The 23,661-nt window shown below is 37.5% G+C and overlaps 1 protein-coding gene across 1 annotated transcript in view; it reads right to left on the bottom strand.

The window, feature by feature from the left end:
- LOC139969385 (IgGFc-binding protein-like) overlaps positions 1 to 23,661 on the bottom strand; it is a 59,777-nt gene extending 36,116 nt beyond the window's left edge. Inside the window, exons 1-12 of the mRNA XM_071974290.1 lie at positions 23,548 to 23,661; positions 7,214 to 7,513; positions 5,620 to 5,853; positions 5,161 to 5,286; positions 4,408 to 4,572; positions 3,861 to 3,995; positions 3,234 to 3,356; positions 2,617 to 2,733; positions 2,286 to 2,399; positions 1,592 to 1,923; positions 1,214 to 1,354; positions 428 to 569 (exon numbers count right to left, since the gene is read on the bottom strand). Coding sequence (XP_071830391.1) covers positions 428 to 569; positions 1,214 to 1,354; positions 1,592 to 1,923; positions 2,286 to 2,399; positions 2,617 to 2,733; positions 3,234 to 3,356; positions 3,861 to 3,995; positions 4,408 to 4,572; positions 5,161 to 5,286; positions 5,620 to 5,853; positions 7,214 to 7,513; positions 23,548 to 23,599 — 1,981 coding nt within the window. The 5' untranslated portion in view covers positions 23,600 to 23,661. The remainder of the gene's footprint in view (positions 1 to 427; positions 570 to 1,213; positions 1,355 to 1,591; positions 1,924 to 2,285; positions 2,400 to 2,616; positions 2,734 to 3,233; positions 3,357 to 3,860; positions 3,996 to 4,407; positions 4,573 to 5,160; positions 5,287 to 5,619; positions 5,854 to 7,213; positions 7,514 to 23,547) is intronic.

The following is a 23,661-nucleotide window of genomic DNA, read 5'->3' as shown; positions in this document are numbered from 1 at the left end:
TTCGGCAGGTGTCCATGAATGAAGATACTTATAGTTGATGAATACAATATTTAGTATTACAACTCACAGCAGAAAGCGTTGAAGTCAATTGGTTAAGACAATGAATTTGTGATCTAAGGTTCGCAGGTTCGAGTCCTGGCCAGATCATTACATTGTGTCATGGGGCAAGGCACTTTATCGCCATTGGCTCTATTCACAAGGACCAGGGTTTAAGTGTTGTAAAGTCGTGTGATATGGCCTGGGCTCTTGAACTACACTGTAAACCTTCAACTCATTAATATTGGTATAATCAGAGATTCTATTGAAAATGACGCTCCCGGAAAACCACTCGTTCGTTAGCCTTTCAGAAACTAAATAGTGCATGGTATACCTTTACCGTGTATGAACCGTGTATTACCGTGTATGAATACAGTGTAGTACTGTTTACCTGATGCATCAGTAATTATACCGCACAGTCTTGCTGCTTCTTCATTGTTTTCCTCGTTTTCCAAGCATCCATCAAATGGTCTGGCTGCTTCACAAGAGTCACTCGCTTTCCATCGTCTTCCGCACACAACCGCCTCTTGCCCCTATGAGGTATCGACACCAAGAGTTACCACCCAGAAATTATTGCCGAAAACATTCGTATAGATCAATGATACATCGACACATTTGAATTCACATACTCTCGTGCATTCGGTGTTATTGTTGATAAATAAGGAGGAGCAGTTTCCTTGTAACATTAATCATAAGGTCCCCGGTTCGAGTAACTCCAAGATAAATGTATGTCGTCCAGTTACAGAGTTATTGACAATTCATAATCATGGACGTTAAATATGAATGTAAGAGACCGACTTCGGTCAGCTTGAGGCTTTTATGAACCAATGAGGTTTCTTCGCGAGATCCTGCTTGCAGGAGGATCTAAAATACATACATACATTGATCCTTAACAGTCGGTATCCATTTGGGTTAAGCGCATAGTCATTAATATAGGAACGATATTATTATGAAGAGCTTAAATAACAGCGAACATATGTTCAAGTTAAAGGAAAGCGAATACTAGTATGAACACTTTATCATATTATATCCTATACCACACGGCGTAGTTAAATACAAATCAATTCATATACTGTAAAATATTAGGCATATTGCAATCATTGAGTAATTCCTAGTTGAAAATAATATATCCGGTTAGATCCTATCTATCGTCGCAAGTGAAATATAAATAACCAACCACTCCGGAGCAATCGTTGGTGATGTTTTGGTCGCAGTCTCCACATAGTCCTTTCACATGATTTCGGTATGCAAATGGAAGAGAAAGATCAAGCGTATGTCCGTCAAGCTGCAGAACTAATCCAAAATATGTTGTTAAGATCTGCAAGAAATGAAGAGGAAGAAAGCAACCAGTTTCAATAACAGATAATGATATTTTCACATTGTTTTTGTCCATCAAATAATGTACTTTGTACGGTGATCAACACATGGAAGGTATACATTTTCATATGGAAACTGTGCAAATTTATTCCTAACCATTATAGTAAATTGATGATAATAATCTCATGTACCACCGACTGTATTGTTTCCATTCGTAATAGCAAAATCCTATACTCACGTAAGTGTTATCGGATCGGAGCGTTATTTCAATACCTTGCACCACGTAAGGGGTATTCTCTTGTACCCCATCTACATAAAGACCGCCATGTTGTAGTTTGTAAATGGTACCCTCGAATTCAAATTGCAGAAATGAGAGTCTCGTAACCTGGTCATCAGGCCTTTCTTTATGTTGCCGGACAATGAGGGAATAGACAGGCAAACCAGATAATGCCGCATCTTCATGCGAATGCTCAGAAACGACATATTCACAGTCCCCTTGGAACGTGAAGAAATTACCGTCAAATGTGTGATAATGAGAGTTACCCCAGAGCTGACATTCGCAATAGTTGACTGCAAAGAGAATAAATACATTATAAGTCCATTACCATCACAGTCACTATGTTGTAATAGATAATGCCAGTTTTAAGTGACGGTAAAGGGATACGTTAAGTAACACTGTAGGAATGAGAGAAGAAGTTCCAGGAGATGATGTTAGTCAGATGATGAAAGTCGATTATTAAAAATTTAGCGGTAAACATCGAAAAATATTTCTTGCATATGTGTAATGAATTTCCCTGACCAAATATGAGTGTTGATGTTCCTTGTTATCGATTTCTAATAAAATATAAAACGTATTATTAGAAGTAGAAATTAAAATGTCATTAAAAATATAGTGGACAGTGCTTGGGTTTAGCTAGTTGCATGAGTCTTACTTTGCTCGCAAAAAGTTCCCCTGACTTCCTCAGGACAATCACATGTGAATCCACCCAAGAGATCTGTACATATTCCACCGTTAAGACACGGCTGGGACTCACATTCGTTGATTTCTGTTTGGTACAAAATATAACATTATACATTATATCTCTCTGCAATAGCTATAGTAGCTATGAGGTAACATTTAGCATCTTCCTAATTAAAAATGATAGAACTGTTGTCACGAAGTTGGCATCTCCTTTCTGAATTCATAATAGAATCCTTATTTTGTTACATTTAGTAAAGTTTGTTACTTTCATCAATAAAGCGTGTAACGTGAATCGAACTTACCTGCTTCACACTGATTACCTTCGTAACCAATTGCGCATGAGCAAGTGTAGCTTCCATTAAGCTGAACAGAGCAGTTTCCATCGTTTTGACAAGGAGCGCTAGCACATGCACTGGAATCTATCGACAAAAAAGAGCAGAGGATATTTTTCAGAGTGATGTATCAAAGTCGTGGCTGGCATCAACAGAAACATCAGGAACATCTGTGTCGCATCATATCATCTCTTATTTAAGTTGATTATATGCACCCATTCTCTCTTGCACCTGGCATAACATAATCAGGAATAACAAGAGGAGTCACAGAACGTTTACGGGACACTGGATCCAATCAGAGGCGGTGTGTCCTTAAATCGAGCACGGTGTGTGGAAACTCGGATGATGGTAGCATTTTTGCCAACTAGAGAAGACGAAGCCCTCGGCACATCGAACTTATTGCATCTTCCGCGATGGGTACCCAACGACCGACCAGTTTCGAGCCAATTAGCCAGCAGGTAAATCCACCCATGGGTCAGAGTGCTGTTGTCACGGCACCTGAAGAAACTACTATTTTCTCATTCCCATGTATGTCTCGTAAATTTATGAGGTCGACTGACCTGGTCCTTGACCTCCTGGATACTTACCAATTAATTCACAGTTAGAACCGATGAAACCAACAGGACAGTTGCAATTATATCCTTCGAATCCAAAGTTTGTTTCACATGTCCCGCCGTTCAAACATGGTTCATGTCTGCAACTGATTCTCTCTGAAAAAAGTATGAAACAGCTTAAATAAGAGAACAATACTTCATCAACATCAATTCACCACAATAGAGCGATGTGTTGGAGGAGGTGATAAAGATTGGCTAGCAATAAAGGTGTTAACCCAGTGCATCTTTACATGGTTTAACATTTGTATCGGTATAGAAAAGTTTTTGCATAGAAAGAATATAAAATGGTGTTAAAATAAGTCTTACGAATTTGTTTAAGGAAACCCAACGGATAGTTGAATTGAGAAATCAGTCATGTATTTAGAACGTTACTTCTGACATGCGTAGAACTTATTCATGAACCTCTGAAGTCACGCTACTGCAGTAGGTCTTCAAGGAAAGCACATTAACCACGTAACTGAAGGAAGAACCCACACACTCAAGCCACACACACACACACTAAATCCAACGTTTTAGATAATCGCACCATATGCTGGTTTCACATTTTGTTTCATACAGACACGAGTAGAAAGCACGAGTGGTAATACTGTAACTTCTTACCGTTACAATTTTCGCCAGTCCATCCTTCTTCGCATATCGCCGGTGAGCAGGTGCCCATTTGATTGTCGCATGTAGATCCTTCGGAACAGTGGCACGTCTGAAGACAGTCTGCTCCAAATGTACCTGGCTCACATTCTGTCATCAAAAATGTAAATTCATGTATCTATATTTTTTTCAAACAATTGATAATAAACAAAGCAGAAAGATTTAGGGAGAGAGTAACCTTCTTTTACAATGATACGTTTACAATCAATTCCAGGCGCTCAACTATTGTCTTGGGTTGTAGCAAAGAAGTCATTAAATTGCCTACATACGTCTTTCCAGGCTAAAATAAAAATTACATTAGACATTTTCTGTTAATTGTTTTGAGGACTTAACCTAAATATTCAACTTATTGAATAAAAATGAAAAGCTTGTAATATGTCAATTCTTCTCGAGTATGGTTTGATTTGATTTGTGGTAATCACTGTTCGATGTCAATCGTAATTTATATTGAAACTTCGGAGAAAATATGTTTGTACACGACTTGAGTGCTGGAATTTATTACCCTCTGTACACCCTAGGCCGTGAAATCCAGGATAGCAAGAGCATCCGTATGGATCAGGGAGACAAAATAATTCACCACCACAGCTTCCTTCAAATCCTTCTTTAGAGAGAAGCTGATCCGAGCAGCTAAACTGGCAGTCTTCTCCAAAGCAATCTGGTCCACGAACTTATAATGTAATGACAAATTAGGAAATATATTATTTTTTATCCTTAATCAGGTTAAATGGGCATAGTAATCAAATGGATATAAGGATTACCGCTTCCAGTCCTGGCCAGATCATTACATTGGCAAGGGACTTTATCTCTCAATTTACTCTCTTTATCCAGGTATATAAATATGGTAATGCGAGGTGACACGTTGATATGGCGCACTCTAGTGCCACGGAAGCCACTGTTTGAATTCTGTACATTTGGTTGGGTGAGTGCGACAAGTTACCAATGACTAGGGATTAAAGGTTTTTCAAGTCATGTGAGAAAGCATGAACTTGATACAATCCTATAAACCTTGAAACTCTAACTTTAAGCTTAAAGTTTTGGCTATCTACATTCTAACCATAGTTGATGTAAAACATATAACATTGCAAAATGAGTCATTGGATTAATTTATCTGTTTCCATGTATCGGTTACACATTCTCTCTCTGTCAACAAGTGAGGGTTTAGAAAAATCACCTAAGTACAGTAGTTATATTACGATAACGCAAATAGTTTCTTTATGATAAAATGAGACAACCTTGTCTCTATTTGCCAAAATACCTCCATCACACAATGCCCCTGCAAAGCCTGGTGGACAAATGCACTTTCCTTCGTCTGTACAGACACCTCCATTGTAACAGACGCAGTAATCGTTACACTGATGTCCAACAAAGTTCAGAGGACAACCTATTGAGAGAAAGAACATTTATGTCGGGTATCGACAAAACTAATCCAGTTTTAAGCAGATGAAAATTTGTATGCCCTTTAACTACAGTTATTTTAGTTTCAGCTTATCAGTATTGTGTTCTAAGCATAAGTCGAGAAACAATACTTGAAAATGAATGAATGAAATTGTTTATATTCGACAAAATGAATAATAGTGGTGGAACTAGTTGTTCTAGATTTTGGAAGCAAATATACTTACTAATTGTAAAATACACATAATCAACAATAACCAAAATGAATAGGTGAAAGTCTGGCATACACATATTGTGATAATTAGCCATTAGAACTGCTTACGTCTGACGATCAATCGGATATAAGCGTGTGGCTTGTGCAGACAAGTGTAGGCCTCGTAGATTCCGTCATCATCTGTAGACACATTAAAGAGAGTAACGCTTGCCCTTCCTTTCCATTGAAGAACCTTTCGACCATTATGTCGCCATTTAATCTTGTTTGATCGTGAAATAACTTGAAGAGTGATTGTGTCGCCGACACTGGCTGTCTTTGTGACATATCCGTCAGGTAAAACATCTATCAGAAAGTAATGCGCGAGGAAGAAGTAAGAACATTTAAATTAGTAAAGTATCGATATAATTATTTTATTTCACATATATCTATTATGCCAACGCGTTCCCAAAGATGTTGAACTCATAGAATAGTGAAATTATTTAAAGAAACAGGATGTACCATGGTAACGTACCACAATAATATGGAAAAGGATGCGTGCGTTTGAGGTGTGCGTGGGTGTTTGTGATTGTATGTGGTGAACTCATTCTTCTAAACCAAAATGCAGACATGCCAACAGTCTTTAAAGTTGGTGGGCATGTGCCTCGGCATGGGATAGCGTACCTTATTGGCTAACTACGTCAGCGAGTGGAAGTTCAAAGGTCCGATGTAGATTTCAAATGGAAAATCAGCATTCCCCCCATACAGAAAATGACAAAATTGTCCTGTACGATATCGAACTATGGGAAATTGACACTTGGTCGATTAATGTAGAGGACCAAAGATCGCTTGACCCTAATGTCACAAAGTAGCACGTACTCGTGATCGCTGGCCATGCGGTGGATTTTAATCCTGATTAGTAAGTGCATGTTTGAAAATGTATTGCGTACGTGGATGATAGTATCCTAATGTTAAAGATTAGAAGTCAGAGCGAATTGCAATATTGCTGAAATCATTTTAGCTATAATGCCGACGAAAAAACTGAAGGTGACACATATATCAAGGAAGTAAGGAATGTGTTAGTGAAAAGGTTGAATGATTTTTTTTTAAAGCGTATCAATTGTTAGAAAATGTCAATAGTCACTTGATCAATGACGTTGAAGGTTTGAAGTTTCAAAACAAAATATGTCGCAATCTCCATCTAAACTATAAACTTCGTATACTTCAAACACAATGTTCCATGTGACTTTATAACATCGTAGTTAACCAAAGTGAACTGAATGATTATTTTGAAAAATATAACAGTACCATAGCGTTGTAGTGGCCAGACAGTCAATACAACTATAAACGAAATTGCACAACGGCGGCATTTGGTGACTTCATGTACCAAAGTGGAAAATTGTGTTTACCCAATCTTCGATAGCAACACATTTGCTGAAATATGTAGCAAATTTAGCCTACAGATTGTTGCTACTCTGTTGATAAATGCTTGTTAATGACAGTTAAAACATTCAAATGCTCATTCGTGCTTTAGAGTGTCTAATAACTAAATGTTGATATTAGTTTGGAAAGCTACTGCAATAGGCTATCTTGATATGAACCATCTTTGCGCCATAACAACGAAAGCAAACCATATGACTTTGTCATGATCATCTATTTACCAACAAGAGTGGCGGACAAATAACATGCAGCTGGGTCTTTAGATAAACAAACTTGTTCAACTTACTACTATGTTTTCTATGGTTAATAACCAATATCTGAGCAGAGCCGTTGGTAGATGATGTACAAGCAAACACTCCTGTCCTCGTGTCTGTATGATGTCCTGTGCCAGGTGGGATTTCCATTCTCTCGATATCATTTGCAAGCATTGTCTGGTTCCCATCAGTCAACTCTTGCAGTTCGCCGTTAGGCGAGTAACGCTCAAACTTGATGGGAGGTTGGTCACGGCCGACTCCAAATAGGTGAGAGGGCGCCGATGATTCTATAAGGGGATCACTACTCAGGCAGGTAAAATCCCGAGCATACACTGATGGAAAACAAATAACACAAGTTAGAAATTGTTGATTACAAGATCATAGGACCGTGCAAATTGTCTGAGACACTGAAATACTATTGATTACTTTCTTGCATTCTGTCTTATATATTATTTACATACTACTCTGTTTTCTATTAACATAAACCAGCATTATGAAGAATATACTTCCAACATTATTATTCATGAAAGTCCCAGTCAACATACTATATGTTTGGCAATTTGTTTTCCGAGCATACCGTAGTTCGATTATATATACCCAAAGACGTGGATGTCTAGAACATCTTTATTAAATTCTCGGTAACTAATCGTCTGTAATATAATAGCACCAATTTGCCAACCTTTGCATGTTTGGCTTATGACTTTATTTATATTATTTATTTCTATTAACAGTTATTTCATTAGAAAACTAGACCCTGACTATAATTTTTCTCTTTTTATTTTAATAGAAATTTGAACAGAAAAGTTAATGGGAAACTGCATCTGAGCCAGCAACCAGATACCAGCAACTATTTCAAATTTTCAGGCTTTAGTTGAAGGTCTACAAATCTCTAAAGCGGAATCAATCTCCATATGTGCAACAACACTCTTCTCTTGTGTTAATCCGACTAACAGAGTGGCAAAGGCTTTTATTTAATATAACCCAGTAAAGTAAAAACTATTATATTTACAAATGTATTATTCTGGTTTATTAGCAAAACTACGTCAAAAGTTTGACTCCCCCAGCGCCCATTATATTGCTCCAAATGCTCTATCCATTGAAAACAATAAGTGAACCTGATAGAGGGTTCTGTCAACAAAATCACAAGTAACACTCTATAGAAGATAAAGATCAATTACCAATTACTCGAACCAACTAATGGTACAGAACAAGTCTAATAAATTCAACTTCTTTAGTGATCATGTATATATTGAGGAGGAATTTTCTCCTTAAAAGAAAAAAGAAACAAAAAAATTAAAGGTTACAAAGTTCTGTAATATTGCTTTATTACAGTGCTGCTTAAGGACACATATGATTTCGAACACTTAGATACAACGTATTGCTTTGGCGCAATCTTTACCCGGTGATGACATATACTAAATTTAATTTAACCCCAGAAAGGTTTAAGACTTTCCAATGTTGCGATATCCCTGGATCTCTCTCAATTGTGAGAGAGCAAACTGGTACGTGTCACTTCAGCCTTAATATATATAATTACCAGATATTCTTTTTACTACAATAGAATGACGTTACATCCTCTAGTCTGTAGAGCTTTCCCCCTTTATATCACGGAATTCTACCTTAACATTTATCATTTAAAATACGAATTCTGAATTGTCCCTATGACGAATATTGCTTAAATGATGTTGACAATACTTGTTGACATGCGGTCGCTGACATTAGGTTGTGGTAGGTACGTGTTACAGTCGAAGTAGGTGCAAAAACTATCCTCAAACAGAGCTTCAGGTCTTCAACTCGATGTGAGGAGAGTGGCAAATGTTACCAGTTCTTAAACTGCCAGACGAGCTCTGCAATACAGCTATATTTTGTCCGGTCAGGTGATGTACTGTTATTCCAACTCTGCCGACAAGCTGCAATATCCAGAACACTACATATTGTATGAATCTGGAGTCTCCAGGGAATAATTGTGTTTTTAACTTTCACAGTTAAATGCCAGTCATAAATTATAGTGTGCTAGCTCAGGCTTCAATACAGGTATCTTTTAGGATCCTGTTCCCTATGATATGAAAAATCACGATATTTTAGCTCCGGCTTTTTCAGCTAAGAGACATAGCATGACTCAATCCGATGGTGGTATTTTGGAGAGTGAATAAAAACCTTATCCAACACTCACTTCACTGGCTCGATGTGATGTCTCGCATAATTACTAGTGTAACAATTAGCAACACCTGGCAATACAATACATCGCCATCTTGACTATGCCCTGCCCTGGTAGTGTTTCTTTTGTGTGCACTAGCTATCTTAAGATTATGCTACCCTGTACCTTTGTATTATCGTAACTATGCCCTGACCTGGTGATGTTTCTTTTGTATATACTCAAACTATCTTAAGATTATGCTACCCTGTACTTTTGTAGTGAATAGAGGGATTGGGGTTTATGTAAATCGTCCTACATCCGTGGAAACTACTTTCCATCAACAACAACCAGGGTTAACTAAAAGTAAAAGTTACTTGACAAACTTTCTAAAATAAACAGCTGACAGATTGACATTTCCTATCATAAAACATTCAAATTAACTAAATTTTACTATTCTAATGTGACAGCAATATAAATAGCTACCTTAATATCGTCTAGTTTGTCAAGAATCTATAATATAGGTTCGATTAAAAATTGTAAACAGGATAATACCGTTACCCTTCTTATATTAATAGTTTTGTCTTCCTATGAGTATGATTATGATGAGATCGGAGCTGATAATACGATTGTAGCAGTAAAAGAATAAACATAGGCTATAGTTAAATTTATATTGGTAAAGTAAACTGCAATCCTGAAGCCATATATGATATTTGCTTCATGTACGCTGGTCAAAGAGCGTGGTCGATTATACTTAAATATTGATTTAATGATTTTATATTATCAGTTGATCAGTTGATCAGTATTATCAGTTGATTGATATTATAAAATCAGTTGATTGGTGGTCGCACGCGTGGTACGTATGGTACGTATATGGGATATTTTTTACGACGTTTTTATAGAATATGTTCACGATTTGATTGCTCTTTTAATGGAATATCTTCCTCGTTCCTCGCTTTTAACATTTTATCAGCTGTTTTTATCGTTTTGACTCTTACTTTTGGATAATTTTATGGACTAGTTCTAACGTAACTGTGAATACCTACGGTGCGTCAGCCTAACAGCCCTCCACTGCTATATAGTATAGCCTAGTCTCCTAAGAACAGTGCACGGCAATTCATTTACAGTACGGCAGTACCCAACGCATTGAATATCGATCTGTTATTGTTGGAGACCTAATCCAGCGACATACAATGGATCCAGCACCCGAACAACTCACTGACACTATTATTCAGAGTCAATCAGCCACAGCGAATTGCTCGCCACAGTGCCAACATCCAGATAATGATCCGGAAAACATTAGGGAAACAGTCCCCTTACAGCGAAGTTGCATTTCCAACCCGACCTCAAGCGGGGGAGCTCGGGTTGGGCTTATCTCGAGCTTCAGCTCTGCTTACACCACTTATCTTAACCCTATCACACGGACCAACGAACATGCGGTTTGCTCGCGGCATTAGCTAGTGTGTCAGCTATATGCAAGTGACCAACAGATAAACGTTGTTCACAGGCATGCACAGCTATAGCTACAGGCGTACATACAGTACTCGCGACAAATGATCGTATGAAGTGTATTCCGTGTCTTAGTTCCCTTTAGCTGCCGGTTCGGATTTTCGTGATTTTTATTCACCGGTTCCTGATTTTTCCGCGTCTGGCTTGCCTTTAATACATAACACCAGACGACCGCTAATTTTCATAACCGACGCTTGAAAATTTCCCAAACGTTACTACATCCACACCTGAGATTTTTATGTGCCTCGAATCCATAGCTGTCGCATTAGGCCTAACGCTATGTTGTAACATTGAGAGGCTATGAATACGGTCTATATTTTTGTTCAAATTAATGCTGCACAAGTAAATGCAATTTTTTATTATTAGAAACATCATTGGAGTTGTTTTTAGTTCTTATTATTCCTTTACATCAATCTGGAAACGTTAAACAGTAATCCTACACTAGTTACGTTGTCACCATTTACTTAGTTTGATTGGCCTAAGCTTAAATTTTCTAATTGAGCTTGAATGGAGTTAATAATAGTGACGAACAAGGATGTTAAACACTAAGTTCGGCATATTTTTTATTTGTTCATAAACGGAATTATATTGAACATAAGTACAAAATAACGTCGGAGTGTAAGAATTAGGTATTAAAATTAACATTTTGGTAAAGATTGAAGATGGATGATTTGTTTGAGATACTTTTTGAGATGGAAAGTTTGGGTACTATTCTTGGCGCTTTTCGGGCCATTAACACATCTAGTAGGTTAGGCCATTCGCTATTCATAAACACATGGTTAATTGGTACGAACAATCGTCATCTTTTTTATCTTTTTGGATTTTTTTTTGGAAATCCTTTTTCTTTTTCCGCGAAACTCCTGAGGTGGTTTAGTAGGGGCCTATATACATACACAAGGATACATACCAGCCTTTGTTACATGCATGAGAAGAGTTGCATTAAGTACAGTATGTACCAATTTTGAGGGAAGATGGGCTATTTCATTACTAGGGTTGTGCGGGATCCCGGTAGTCAAGTGAATACCGGCATCCCGATCCCGGCTTTGACTAACCCCGATCACAGTGCAATGTGTAACTACTACCGGTATTGGGAAAACAACCGGTTATTACATTCGTTTCGGTATCATTCCCGGGAATCCCGAACATAATAAAAATATCTACGTGTTACTATTTGAATTAGAGAAAAGAAAACACGTTTATTTCTGGTTCCTGTGTTCTTAGTTTGAATAATATCTTATCAATTTACGCACTGGCCTAGACATATTAACAAATCAACTTTTCACGTAGTAATGTGGACCTATAGGCTACACCAAATATCGAACGTTAGTGAACTCAGCATGTTACGAGACCTCAAAGTTATTCAGAAATTTTCGTTATTTATTCTTCCTTCAAACGATGATTGTGAAGGTTCCCATGTACAAAATCTCACCCTTATACATTTCACCACATTTTGTTATAATAATTATAACGATTTAATAATTTTTGATCCAAAACCGAAGGGAGCATATCAAATTAAATCCATCTTCGCACGGGACTGTATATTATTATAGCCTAGGGTACGGTACTGTTACACACTGCTGTTCGGTACTTGAGAGTTGATGCTGTAATGAAATGGATTCGTTTATTAATGCGGGGGGTTCCACGATGTCATTTCTAGTTATCTTTCGCTACTTTTTTTATTTTAAGAACTTTTGTACGAAGATTGATATTGTACGTATTGAAAGTATATTTTCTGGAGTAAACAACAGCCGATTAACGATATAAATAAATCTGTACTATATGTAGTTTATAATCCCGTATTTATGTAGCCCCTAAGTTACATTATTGTTGTCTGAAATTCCAAAGAGGTGGGGACTTGTTGATAGTTAAAAACTTTTCATTGTGAACTTTTAAACTTAAAGTATTAGTAGTAAGTCGAGTCCTGTCTTTCTGACATGCTTAGTGATTCCCGTTAAATTTAATTGAATTTAGGTAAAAATTCATGCAAACTAGGTAGGCATCGGCCGATCCTAATTCTAAGCCTACATCGAAAGTTACGCCGTATACACCTCGCAAGAAAACCACGATAACCTTGAATGAAAAAAAAAACAATATTTTGCACTTGAAGATCTGTCTTCCCCCAAAATGCAATGATAAGGTCTAGACCCAGTACTTCTTGATACATTGAGTTTCCAATTACTAGTCAAAAACATTTTCTGGAGGAAAAAAACGTACGATATTTTTCACAAAAATTGATGATTAGATAAGTGCTTCTTCACAATCAACGAGCCGCCCCGAAATTCGCTCCACTTACGTAAAACTTCTATATATATTACACGTGGAAAAACACGAGTTTTTACACACATACAGTAATTCCCATTGACATTGGTCACGGAACATAAGTAGGTCATCGACATTCGAACTTGGCAACTTGCCCAAGTTCATCGCACCATGGGAACGACCCAACAGATTGAACATTATGTTACAATTTCCCGCCATCTGGACGCCGATTGTAAATTTTGGTGTAATATGCAAATTATGAATGGTACTGTCCTTGGTTAAAACTTAAACTATTGCGACACTTACAAATTTTGGGAAACTGTTGTATAGAAGAAACTTTTGTATCAAATGTAAAGTACTGTATGGTAGGCCTACTATAATTTATAAAAGACGGTTTTCCTCAGGTGATAAGGAAAAGGGATGTTTCGGTGAACTCGATCTCTTTGTATAGTACTTGGATACTTAAAATGACCATGCTGTAAATGCAGTTTCTATTTCTCTTTAAGTAAGCTCTACTTAGCATTGTTATCCGTTGTGGATCTTTATTGGAATAAATACGAAATGTATTTTTTGACGCCAGTATTTTAACGGTAGGCCTAAGCATTTCTTAAATTGTTGACTGAGCTTCAAAATCCATTTTCAAAAAGTCTGTTTTCATGAAGGTTTTGTAAAATCGACATATAGCTAGGGTCGGAAAATATTAACGAAAGTTGTTCTATTATACAAATAAAATACATGTTTCTCGTACTGAGATCTGAAGGGAAAAAACGGGCGGCTATCGTTCTTCTTTTCATGCGCTTATACTAGTTTGGAATATGTGGCAACCTTTACGTGATTTCAGAAATGGCTCCTGTTCTTGGAAAAATGACTCCCAGTCATTATTCATTTTCTTATATTAATGTTCTTATTATTATTGTATATTATTATATTTTTCATTTCACTATTGGTTATGATACTTCAGGTCCTCGGGAGAAGTTAGCTTTACGCTAACCGAGTTAAATAAATATACGGAGATTTGATCACGGGTGTCAATTTGTATCTACGGATCCCCTTAAAATAACATTCAATGCTAACAGCATCCTCCTATTCTTATGAGGCGAATAGCACATAATATCAATAGGATGGTCGGTGGGAGGTACCTTAGATTATGAAATTGTGTTGCGGGCGCTGAGCGAGTGTATGGAGGGCCCGAATGCCCGACATTTTTTATTTATTCGCATTTTTATCCAGGGTTGCTTATTCAGCAAAAGCTGGTTTCCAATAAGGCCCTGCTATTTACATTCAACTTTATACATAAGAAGTAAAACATAGCAATACAAAAACAATTAAATGTACAGATACAAAACAACGCTGTAAAGTGGAGACAACTACAAAAAAAATGGAAATAAAAGAATTATCAAAAATTGGGCTTGCAAATAAAATCTGGAAAGTTTTGGAAACCAACACTATGCTAGTTATTTCAACATGCGCGTTGAAACTTTCGATACCCAAGAGCTGATATAATTTAATAGCTGAACAAAGCCCAGGAAGCAATATAAAAAAAAATATTGTAAAAAACAGCAAATAAGATTCATAATGCAAAAGTTATCATTGTAATCACTCTCTGGTGAAAGGATTGGTGTGCCTACGACATGAAATTGAAACACAGTAGAAGACTTTCAGTTTATCTCAAATAGTTTTCCATCCAGTTCACATGCATCATGGACTCGCAATAACATAAAGAATATAAGTTTGCCCTTCAGCTATGTATTTGCCAGGCATAAAGCTGACACATCAACCTTTTGTTTAACTGCCTTTATATAAGCAGATACAAGAAAACGGACTGAGAAAGATTGTATTTTAACAGAGTTGGTGTTGTTTCACAAGGGCGTAGGAACCGGGGGGCTGGGGGCGCCAGCCCCCCCCCTGCACCCCCTTGTGAAAGATATGGAGGGGCGGAAGTATCATTCCGCCCACCCCCCTGCTTCGCTTTTCTGTCATCCTAAATCTGTCTTATTATTTATATATTACATAGAAACATAGTTACAAGATAGTTGAGGTCTTGACATGTACAGAGATGAGTTTTAAATGCAAGTCTTCCACTCAACACAGTACATGTTAAGAAGTCAATATCATTTCAGCACACTCTATACTGTCTTGATTGCTCATTGAAGTGCATATAATCCCTTATGTCCTGTGAAACTGGTTTAATTAAATTAGTTCGCATAAGCGATCTTGTGGTCATTCTTATCCTGCTCATCTTACAAAACCTGCTCAACCATGTGTGGTATAGCCAGATAAGCAGCCACTTGGCAACAATTCAAGTGGAAAATTTTGCACCTTCGGTGTAAGGGGACTGTTTCCCTAATGAGATGTCGTCTGTGCGTTTTGTCAAATAGGATATCATCTCCAATGCGCTGGTCTAAGGAAACAGCCACCTAAATCGAAAGTATGGATCTGCCAACCATGCCGTAAACTACCAAAGCTCCTACAAGACACCATTGAAAGACTGAATAACGCTCTCAAGGAGATCGAAGAACTGAAAACTCTGAATCGACATGAAAGAAAAAAACACGATCTACAGGAAATACCTGAATCTCGCCAAGGATTGGAAGAGACATTGGAAGAATCATATTCAAGCATCGTTCAGAAACAACCACAGCAAGAGCAAAGGCATAATTTACTGATAGGAGATTCAATTTTAAGAGATTTCAACAATGGAACCTTCGAAAACACAACTGTGCGATGCATTCGCGGAGCGTCTGTCGAATCAATACGTATGGACTTAACTGATGAGATTGACCTCGAGAAAATCCAGAACCTGATTATTCATGTGGGGACGAATGATGTTTCGAGCGGGAGTGACGTTACAGAAATTCTTGAAAAATTTGAGGACATGATTACAACTCTTCAGGTAGCCACTCCAAAAACGGAGAACGGTCCCTTCATCACCGTGTCTGGGCCATGCCCGAGACTTGATGCCTATTCGCCTGAAATCGAGGAACTTGACAACAAACTGAACGAGCTGATGCTGAAACTAGACTGTCGATATATTGCAAACAGCTTATCATTCAAGTACGCAGATGGAAGAATAGACCGATCAATGTACTCTGACGACGTTCACTTGAATCGCAAAGGAGCTGAAAGACTTGCAGAGCGCCTCACAGCAATCCCCTCGATATACCGTCAAACTCTAGTCAACAAAGCCACTCCTGAAATTCAAATCCACAGCAATCCCCAACCATCGAAATACAGGAGCCCTCGTGTAAAGTATCCTCGCCGCAATCATGTAGGACCTGATCGCAATCCCCATCCACGCCTGAATGCCAGGAGTTACCAACCGCCCAACTTCCGTCGCCCAACAACTAGACATGAACCAATGATGCCACTCATTCGCCAACGCCCACCATACCACTACCAGAACCATTACCGAGACAAAACCAGCTATAATGATCATGACCAACATCATACGCCATCAGCACGACGCGGTTGCTACAATTGTGGAGAGCATAACCACAACATGCGAACTTGCCGTCACCAACAACCGTTACAGTGCCGAGTTTGCTCGCGATATGGTCACAAGGAACGATATTGTTATTTTCGATAGGATCTTGGCCAAGATGGTAGTGCCGTAAGTACTGTGAAACAAAAGTATATGGTGGAAAGTATCGACTATTTGAAATACCACAGGTCCAATGATTTTATAACTTTGAACTCTCCCGCTTCTAACATTTTAAACGATGTATTTTGCATTTTAAGTGGTAATTTTAATGTTCCTAAGTTATTTGATTTGAATAATTTTAATTCTGATCATAATATACCCTCGCAGAACATATCTGCGTCGGGCGAAATAACTCAATCTGGCCGAAATTTGAATACATCCACTCCCCATTCCGAGAGAATCTATTCACCAAACCCCCATGAGAAAAAAACGCGAAGGTCCAATATTCTCCAGATTGGATTTTTGAATATATGCCATCTACTCCCAAAGGTTGATCAGTTGCAGGCTCTCATGAACAATCAAGAAACAAAGATTAATGTGTTTGCCTTAAATGAAACATTTTTAACTGATTCAATCCAAGATTATGAATTAGCTATATCAGGCTATAATATTATAAGGAAAGACAGAAAAGGGAATGGAGGTGGCGTGGCTGCCTATATTGAACATGGAAGGCCGTTTCTTAGACATCCTGAGTATGAAGTTGACGTAATTGAAGCAATTTGGATTGAACTCATATTACCCCATATTAGAAATGTTCTGCTATGCATCATGTATCGCCCACCAGATTCCAATACGCAATGGTATGAATGTTTTCACGATATGCTTCTAGCACCTTTTAAAGATTTTAGTGATATTATAATTGTCGGTGATTTTAATATTAACCTCTTAGATAAAAAGGTGAATAGGAGATGGCAGCTTGAACTTCGAATATTTAATCTGACTCAAATGGTAACAGTAGCTACGCGGCAAACTGAGAGTACAATGACTCTAATTGATCATGTTTATACCACAAATGAAAGTCGATTGATGAACACAATCGTGCCCCAAATTCGTCTGAGTGATCATTTCCCTATTTTCTTCACTTGGCGACTGAACAATAAAGTAATAAGAAATAAATCACATCGAAGCTTTAAGTATAGAGCCATAGATCGAATTGATACTGCTGCTTTCAAATCAGATTTGAGAAACATGCTACCAATAGGGCCCCTCCCCCATGAATGTGATGTTGATAAATCTTTGTTATGCTGGCATGAGAACTTCATTAATGTTTTGAATTTGCATGCTCCCAAGAAAGCAAAAAGAGTCAAACGTGAGAAACAACCGAGGTGGTTCAATAAAGATATTAACAATGCAATTAAAATGAGGGACCGAACAAAGATCAAGGATCCTACTGCGTATCGATTTTGGCGCAATAAAGTGACTTGTATGATACGTGCAGCCAAACAAAACTATTTCAAAGAAGCTATAGCTGCCAACAAAGGCGATTCCAAAGCCATCTGGAAAGTTCTGAGAGATGCGCAATCGAACAACACTGGAATGGTTATTAACCACAGTCCCAATATCTTAAAAGTGGATGGAAAAATAATAACAGACAAGCGTGATATTGTGGAAGCCTTCAATAAGTATTTTATTGAAGTGTGTCAAACTTACCTAGTTAACAACCAGCACAACAACTGTGATACTTTCCCTGAGGTTAGGAAGTATGTAAACGCCAAATTACCACAAGGGGAGACATTTAATATCCCAAGAGTAACTGAACAGTATGTTTTGAAGTATCTGCGGTCGCTTGACCCTAACAAAGCGACCGGTCTCGATGAAATAAGTGCGCATGTATTAAAGATAAGTGCAATTGAAATTACTCCCAGTATTACACGAATAATAAATCAAAGCATTGATACTGATGTATTCCCATGTAACTGGAAGGAAGCTAAGGTTATCCCGAGTTTTAAAACGGAATCCCGCCATGATTTATCGAACTACAGGCCGATTGCAATTTTACCAATTCTCTCAAAAATAATTGAAAAACATGTCCACCTAGCCCTCAGTAAGCATTTGAATAAGACCTTTTACGTAATACACAGTCGGGTTTCAGGGAAAAGCATTCATGCGAAACGGCGCTATTGAAGGTTGTAGATCAGTGGATGGAATCTATTGATAAGGGGTATATTTTGGGAACTGTTTTCTTAGACCTCAGTAAGGCATTCGATTTGGTAAACCACGAGATTATGGTAACGAAACTACGTATTTATGGTGTATCGAGTAAAGCGATTAATTGGTTCAAATCCTATTTAGTTAATAGAAGTCAATGCACATACTTAAATGGTGTTTTATCGAGTTCAAGACGAATTGCATGTGGTGTACCCCAGGGAAGCATTCTTGGTCCACTTCTGTTCTTAATTTATATTAATGATATAGATCTCACTCTGGAATATTGTTCAGCGGATATGTATGCTGACGACACAACATTTTATGCCAGTGATACATCTACCATTAACTTGAATAACAAATTGCAAAGAGACATGGAAAAAGTTAGTGCCTGGTGTGACCGAAATAAAATGGCAATCAACACCACTAAAACGAAGGTATTGTTGATGGGATCTGGTCAGAGACTGGCTTCATTACCTGACAATGCAAATACTCTTTCTGTGACACTCGGGGGCAAAATTCTCAAGACTGTCAAATATGAAGAACTATTAGGTGTAAAAATTGATAACAATTTATCCTGGCATATTCAGGTTGACAACGTTTGTAAAACAGTCTCAAATCGCCTTGCCTTACTGAGACGCATACAACCATATATTGATTTAAATACGAAAATTATCTTCTATAATGGGTATGTACGACCCATTCTAGATTATTGTAGTATAGTCTGGGGTACGTGTGGAGCAAATGATTTACAAAAGTTGTTACATATACAAAAAGCAGCAGCGCGTATTATTACGAACTCGGGAAGATATGAAAGCTCGACAGAATTGTTTAAAATGCTAAAGTGGCACCCTGTCGATACGCAAATACGTATACGACGATTGATCATGATGTACAAGACCATGAATGGCCTCTCCCCAAATTATCTAACCCAGTTATTCAACTTTACGCACGAAATTCATAATCACAATTTGAGATCCACGACCCAAAGTAACTTATACCTGAAAGATGGTAAAACGGAATATCACAAGCGTAGATTTTCCTTCATAGCTGCCAAAGAATGGAATAGTTTGCCAGCTGAATGCAAGCATGCCAAATCTTTACCTATTTTTAAACGTTTAGTCAATGAATTTTTCAAGTCTTAATCATCTCATTACGCTTTTATGTTCTATACTCATTTTTACAGTTTTGTGATTTACTGTTGTATGTTTAATTGTCTTACTATTTGTTTATTATTTTATAATATTATTCTTTTTATATTGATTGTATTTTAGGGCCTCGGGGAAGATTAGCTGTGGCTAACCGAGTCACCCTTTTAAAGGTTAATAATAATAATAATAATAATTATTATTTTCTTGTACGTGTTTTTCTGTTAGTAATTTCCACATTATGGCCTGTCCTGCAAAGTTGAGGCGGAAACAATTTACCAACTTTTTTGGTGTTGTCTTATTGGCAAAGCGTTTTGGAAGAAATCGGTAGGTTTTTGTGTAAGATGTATTGACTTAAATTTAAATTACATCAAATGTGGGTGAAAAGCAATTATCGTGCGTAATCAATATATTTCGTACCGGTACTTTGTTTATTCCATTAGGAAACAATCCCCGAACATTTAGTTCTGGTTATGATTCCTAATGCTGTTTTAAAAATTTGAACACTTTTTTCTTTAAAGTTAACAAGTGCTAACATAGGTTATAATCATAGATTATCATGAGGTTTCTGTTAATTACTTACGTCAGAGCTGAGCGAATCATTGAGTTTTAAGTGTTGTTTTACGTGTGTTGTTCTGTAGCTTTTCAGTAAAGTGGGTGAATTTTCTGTGAACGACCTGTTGTCATTGTAATATTAATTATCTATGCTGGATGTATATCAGGCGCGTATCCAGGGGGTGTTGGGGCGCGATCCCCCCGGGTAAGAAAAGAGGAGAGAAAAAAATAGAGTAGAAAAAAAAAGGAAAAAAGAGGGGGAAATGAGGATGAAGGAAGGGAAAGCAAAAGAAGAAAGAGAGAAAAGAAAAAAAGGAGAAAAGGAGAATAGGAGGAAGCAGAAGAAAAACGCCAAGACACCGGGCAGAGAAAGAGGAACAGTGACATAATTACAGCGCTGATCCCTTTTGACAAAACTTTGACAAAATCCGGCAACACACCACTTCATCGATAACAAGTGATCGGGTTGTGTTTTAGTGACGTCTAAAGGTCGTGCACTGACCTACATGGAGTGTGACCACTCCCGATTTTGCAATTTCCCAAGATCAGGCCCCGAAAAATCCTAAGAAATCCCAAAGACACTGTACTGTATGGATATCTAGCAATATCTAGCGATATCTATACGGATGAAAATCCCAAGATCTTCCCTAAACTGAAGGCAGATGAAGAATCGAAGCCTTCAGTGTGTCTTTCGAAATGAAAAGAATGTAGGGCGTTGCCAATAAACAGATAAAAGTTATTTATTTCAGTCTCATTTCAATTACTCGAATTTGTAAAGCAAACAGCAAATATCACATCATATCAGTGAGCATAAAAATGGCGTTCCAGGATGAACAGCCTCCAAACTGTATATTTGTGTAGTGTTCAGTTTCGGAAATATCTGGTACTTTTCATATCGTTCAACAAAGTTTCACAGTAGCCGTTTTAAGAGGTTTTAATATTTGTACACCAACAGACAGGTGCAGTTCCTGGCGGGGACAGCGGGACGCGTCCTCACCAACTTTTTCAGTGTCGGGGACATGATATACCGTGTCCCACCAAGTTGTCTTGACCAAACGTTGCATTTTAAAAATTCCCATATTGAACTTTGGCGCAGTTTGATCAAGAATTGTGCCTAACTACTCACACTATATGTTTCCAATTTGAGCTAGCTTCACTTCCAGTTCTGATTTTATTATATTTATCCACAGTTGTTCAATATAGGACGGAAATCGCATTTACGGCAGTCTATAATTGATTTCTGGGAGAGGACCCCAGACCCATCGGGTACAAAAGTCTACTTGGATTATTTGTCCCCTGATTTTTTTCTGCAGACGCCCATGAATTTCCCTAAACTAAATTTCTAACCTATGAGATCTAAAACTTAAGGAGGTTTGGGAGCATCATTGGGTCTGGTAAGTGTTATTTCCGGCGAACTGGGAGGTATATTTGCCCAAAAAAATCTTCTACGGTACGCGCGAACCCATGTTCGCGCTCTGCATTCAACTCGGCTGCGCCTCGTTGAATGGAACAAATTACATCTTTCAACGCATGAAATATTTGCACTATTGCACGAATGGAAACCATTCATTATTTGTTTTATACAACGCCTTCAAATTTGGATATAATTGGATGTAAAATGCACTCATGCAACAGATAGTTTTGAACAGACAGGTTTCTCTGCTCTCTTACCATTGAAAAAAGTGCTATCAAAGATAATATAACACATGGTTCTATTTCATCGAGTGCAATAGAGCGGATTTTACATGCAATCGACGAGCAATTGACCAATCAAATGGCCTGAATATAATTGGGTGTTTTATAATATCAGAGAACAGACACGCGTCCCCACCATTATCTAAGACGGATCTGCGCCTATGCACCATTAAATTAACTGTGTCTGAATTTGCGAAAATTCCCTGACCAACATTCTTCAACATACTTCCCTCTACTCGTGCAATTTTAACCGGTCTGTTAGGGGTTGAAGGAGGTGTTTTCGATGTCGGTTGTGCAACATTATGGGTATGTTTTGAAGTGAATTTATTTCACGAGAAATGTGAATTTTCAAATTCTGAAAAAACAATGAGCTTAAAACCTTACAAATTGCTGACAGATATTGTGGGCCGCGACGTAGAATCACCTTCAAAAGCAATGACCCACAGGAGATGCAATGCGGTCGAACATGATGTGTGACTACTGACAATCTTCAAAGAGGTTATGGATGGGAAAAAACTATTAGGAAATATTTAGTTCTCAGGCAAAAGTGTACATCTGGTTGGTCATTTTCAAGCCCGAGATGTGCCATTTCCGGTGATCTGGGGGAGAACAAAACCAGAAATTTTTCGGGTACGCTACACGCCAACCGATGATGGCGCTCCGCTTAGATAGTAATTCGCCCCCCCCCCCCCGGGGTAGAAAGTCCTGAATACGCTCCTGTTTATTCATAACTTTCCACCTATAAATATTACATTCAGTGCTAAGTGACGTTAGTATGTACCTCTAAAGACTTTAAAACACTTCCGATGTTGCGGACAACATTTTCCATTTTATTTTACATCTTTGAAGTTAAAACCATGCAATTTATCAAGAAAAGTGTATGGACTGCAAAGTAGTGTAGTAATCAGAAGTCCACTACAGCAATACTATAATAGCCTATTGTGAGCTTACCTATAACACGTTTTCTAAGAGGTATACAAAATTTTACATTTTACGAAAGATGTATCTGTGCATGCACTCTTGAAAGCTTGAGAAATTAAAAGGTACGTTGTTAACCGGTTTTTACAAACATTAACCATAAAAGAACATAATTTTTGTTTCCGCTGATTGTTGAATTATAATTAGAGATTACAAATTAGTAGGTGTCATCCCTACCATCCATCCATTTATATAAATAAGTTTATATATATATATATATAAATGAAAATCGTAATGAGTTGGAAAATCAAGAACAGTGAAAAAACTTTCAGCCTCCACCGGGATTCGAACCACGGGCCTCCCGCTATATATATATATATATATATATATATATATATATATATATATATATATATATATATATATATATATATATATATATATATATATATATATATATATATATATATAACCCCACCAATCTCTCTAAAGTTAAACGATAAAACAGTTTCATAAACTCACCAAATGCAACAAGGAAGTGATGCAGAAAGAGCAACAGTCGAAACAATGTCATGTTGAAACTTCTTCTTTCGCCTTTCTCGTTCAGAATATTTTTGTCGAATAACTGTTACAGGG

This window comes from Apostichopus japonicus, chromosome 1 (genome assembly GCF_037975245.1).
Source record: "Apostichopus japonicus isolate 1M-3 chromosome 1, ASM3797524v1, whole genome shotgun sequence".
Lineage (NCBI taxonomy): Eukaryota > Metazoa > Echinodermata > Holothuroidea > Aspidochirotida > Stichopodidae > Apostichopus > Apostichopus japonicus.
This window is presented reverse-complemented; position numbering and strand designations above follow the sequence as displayed.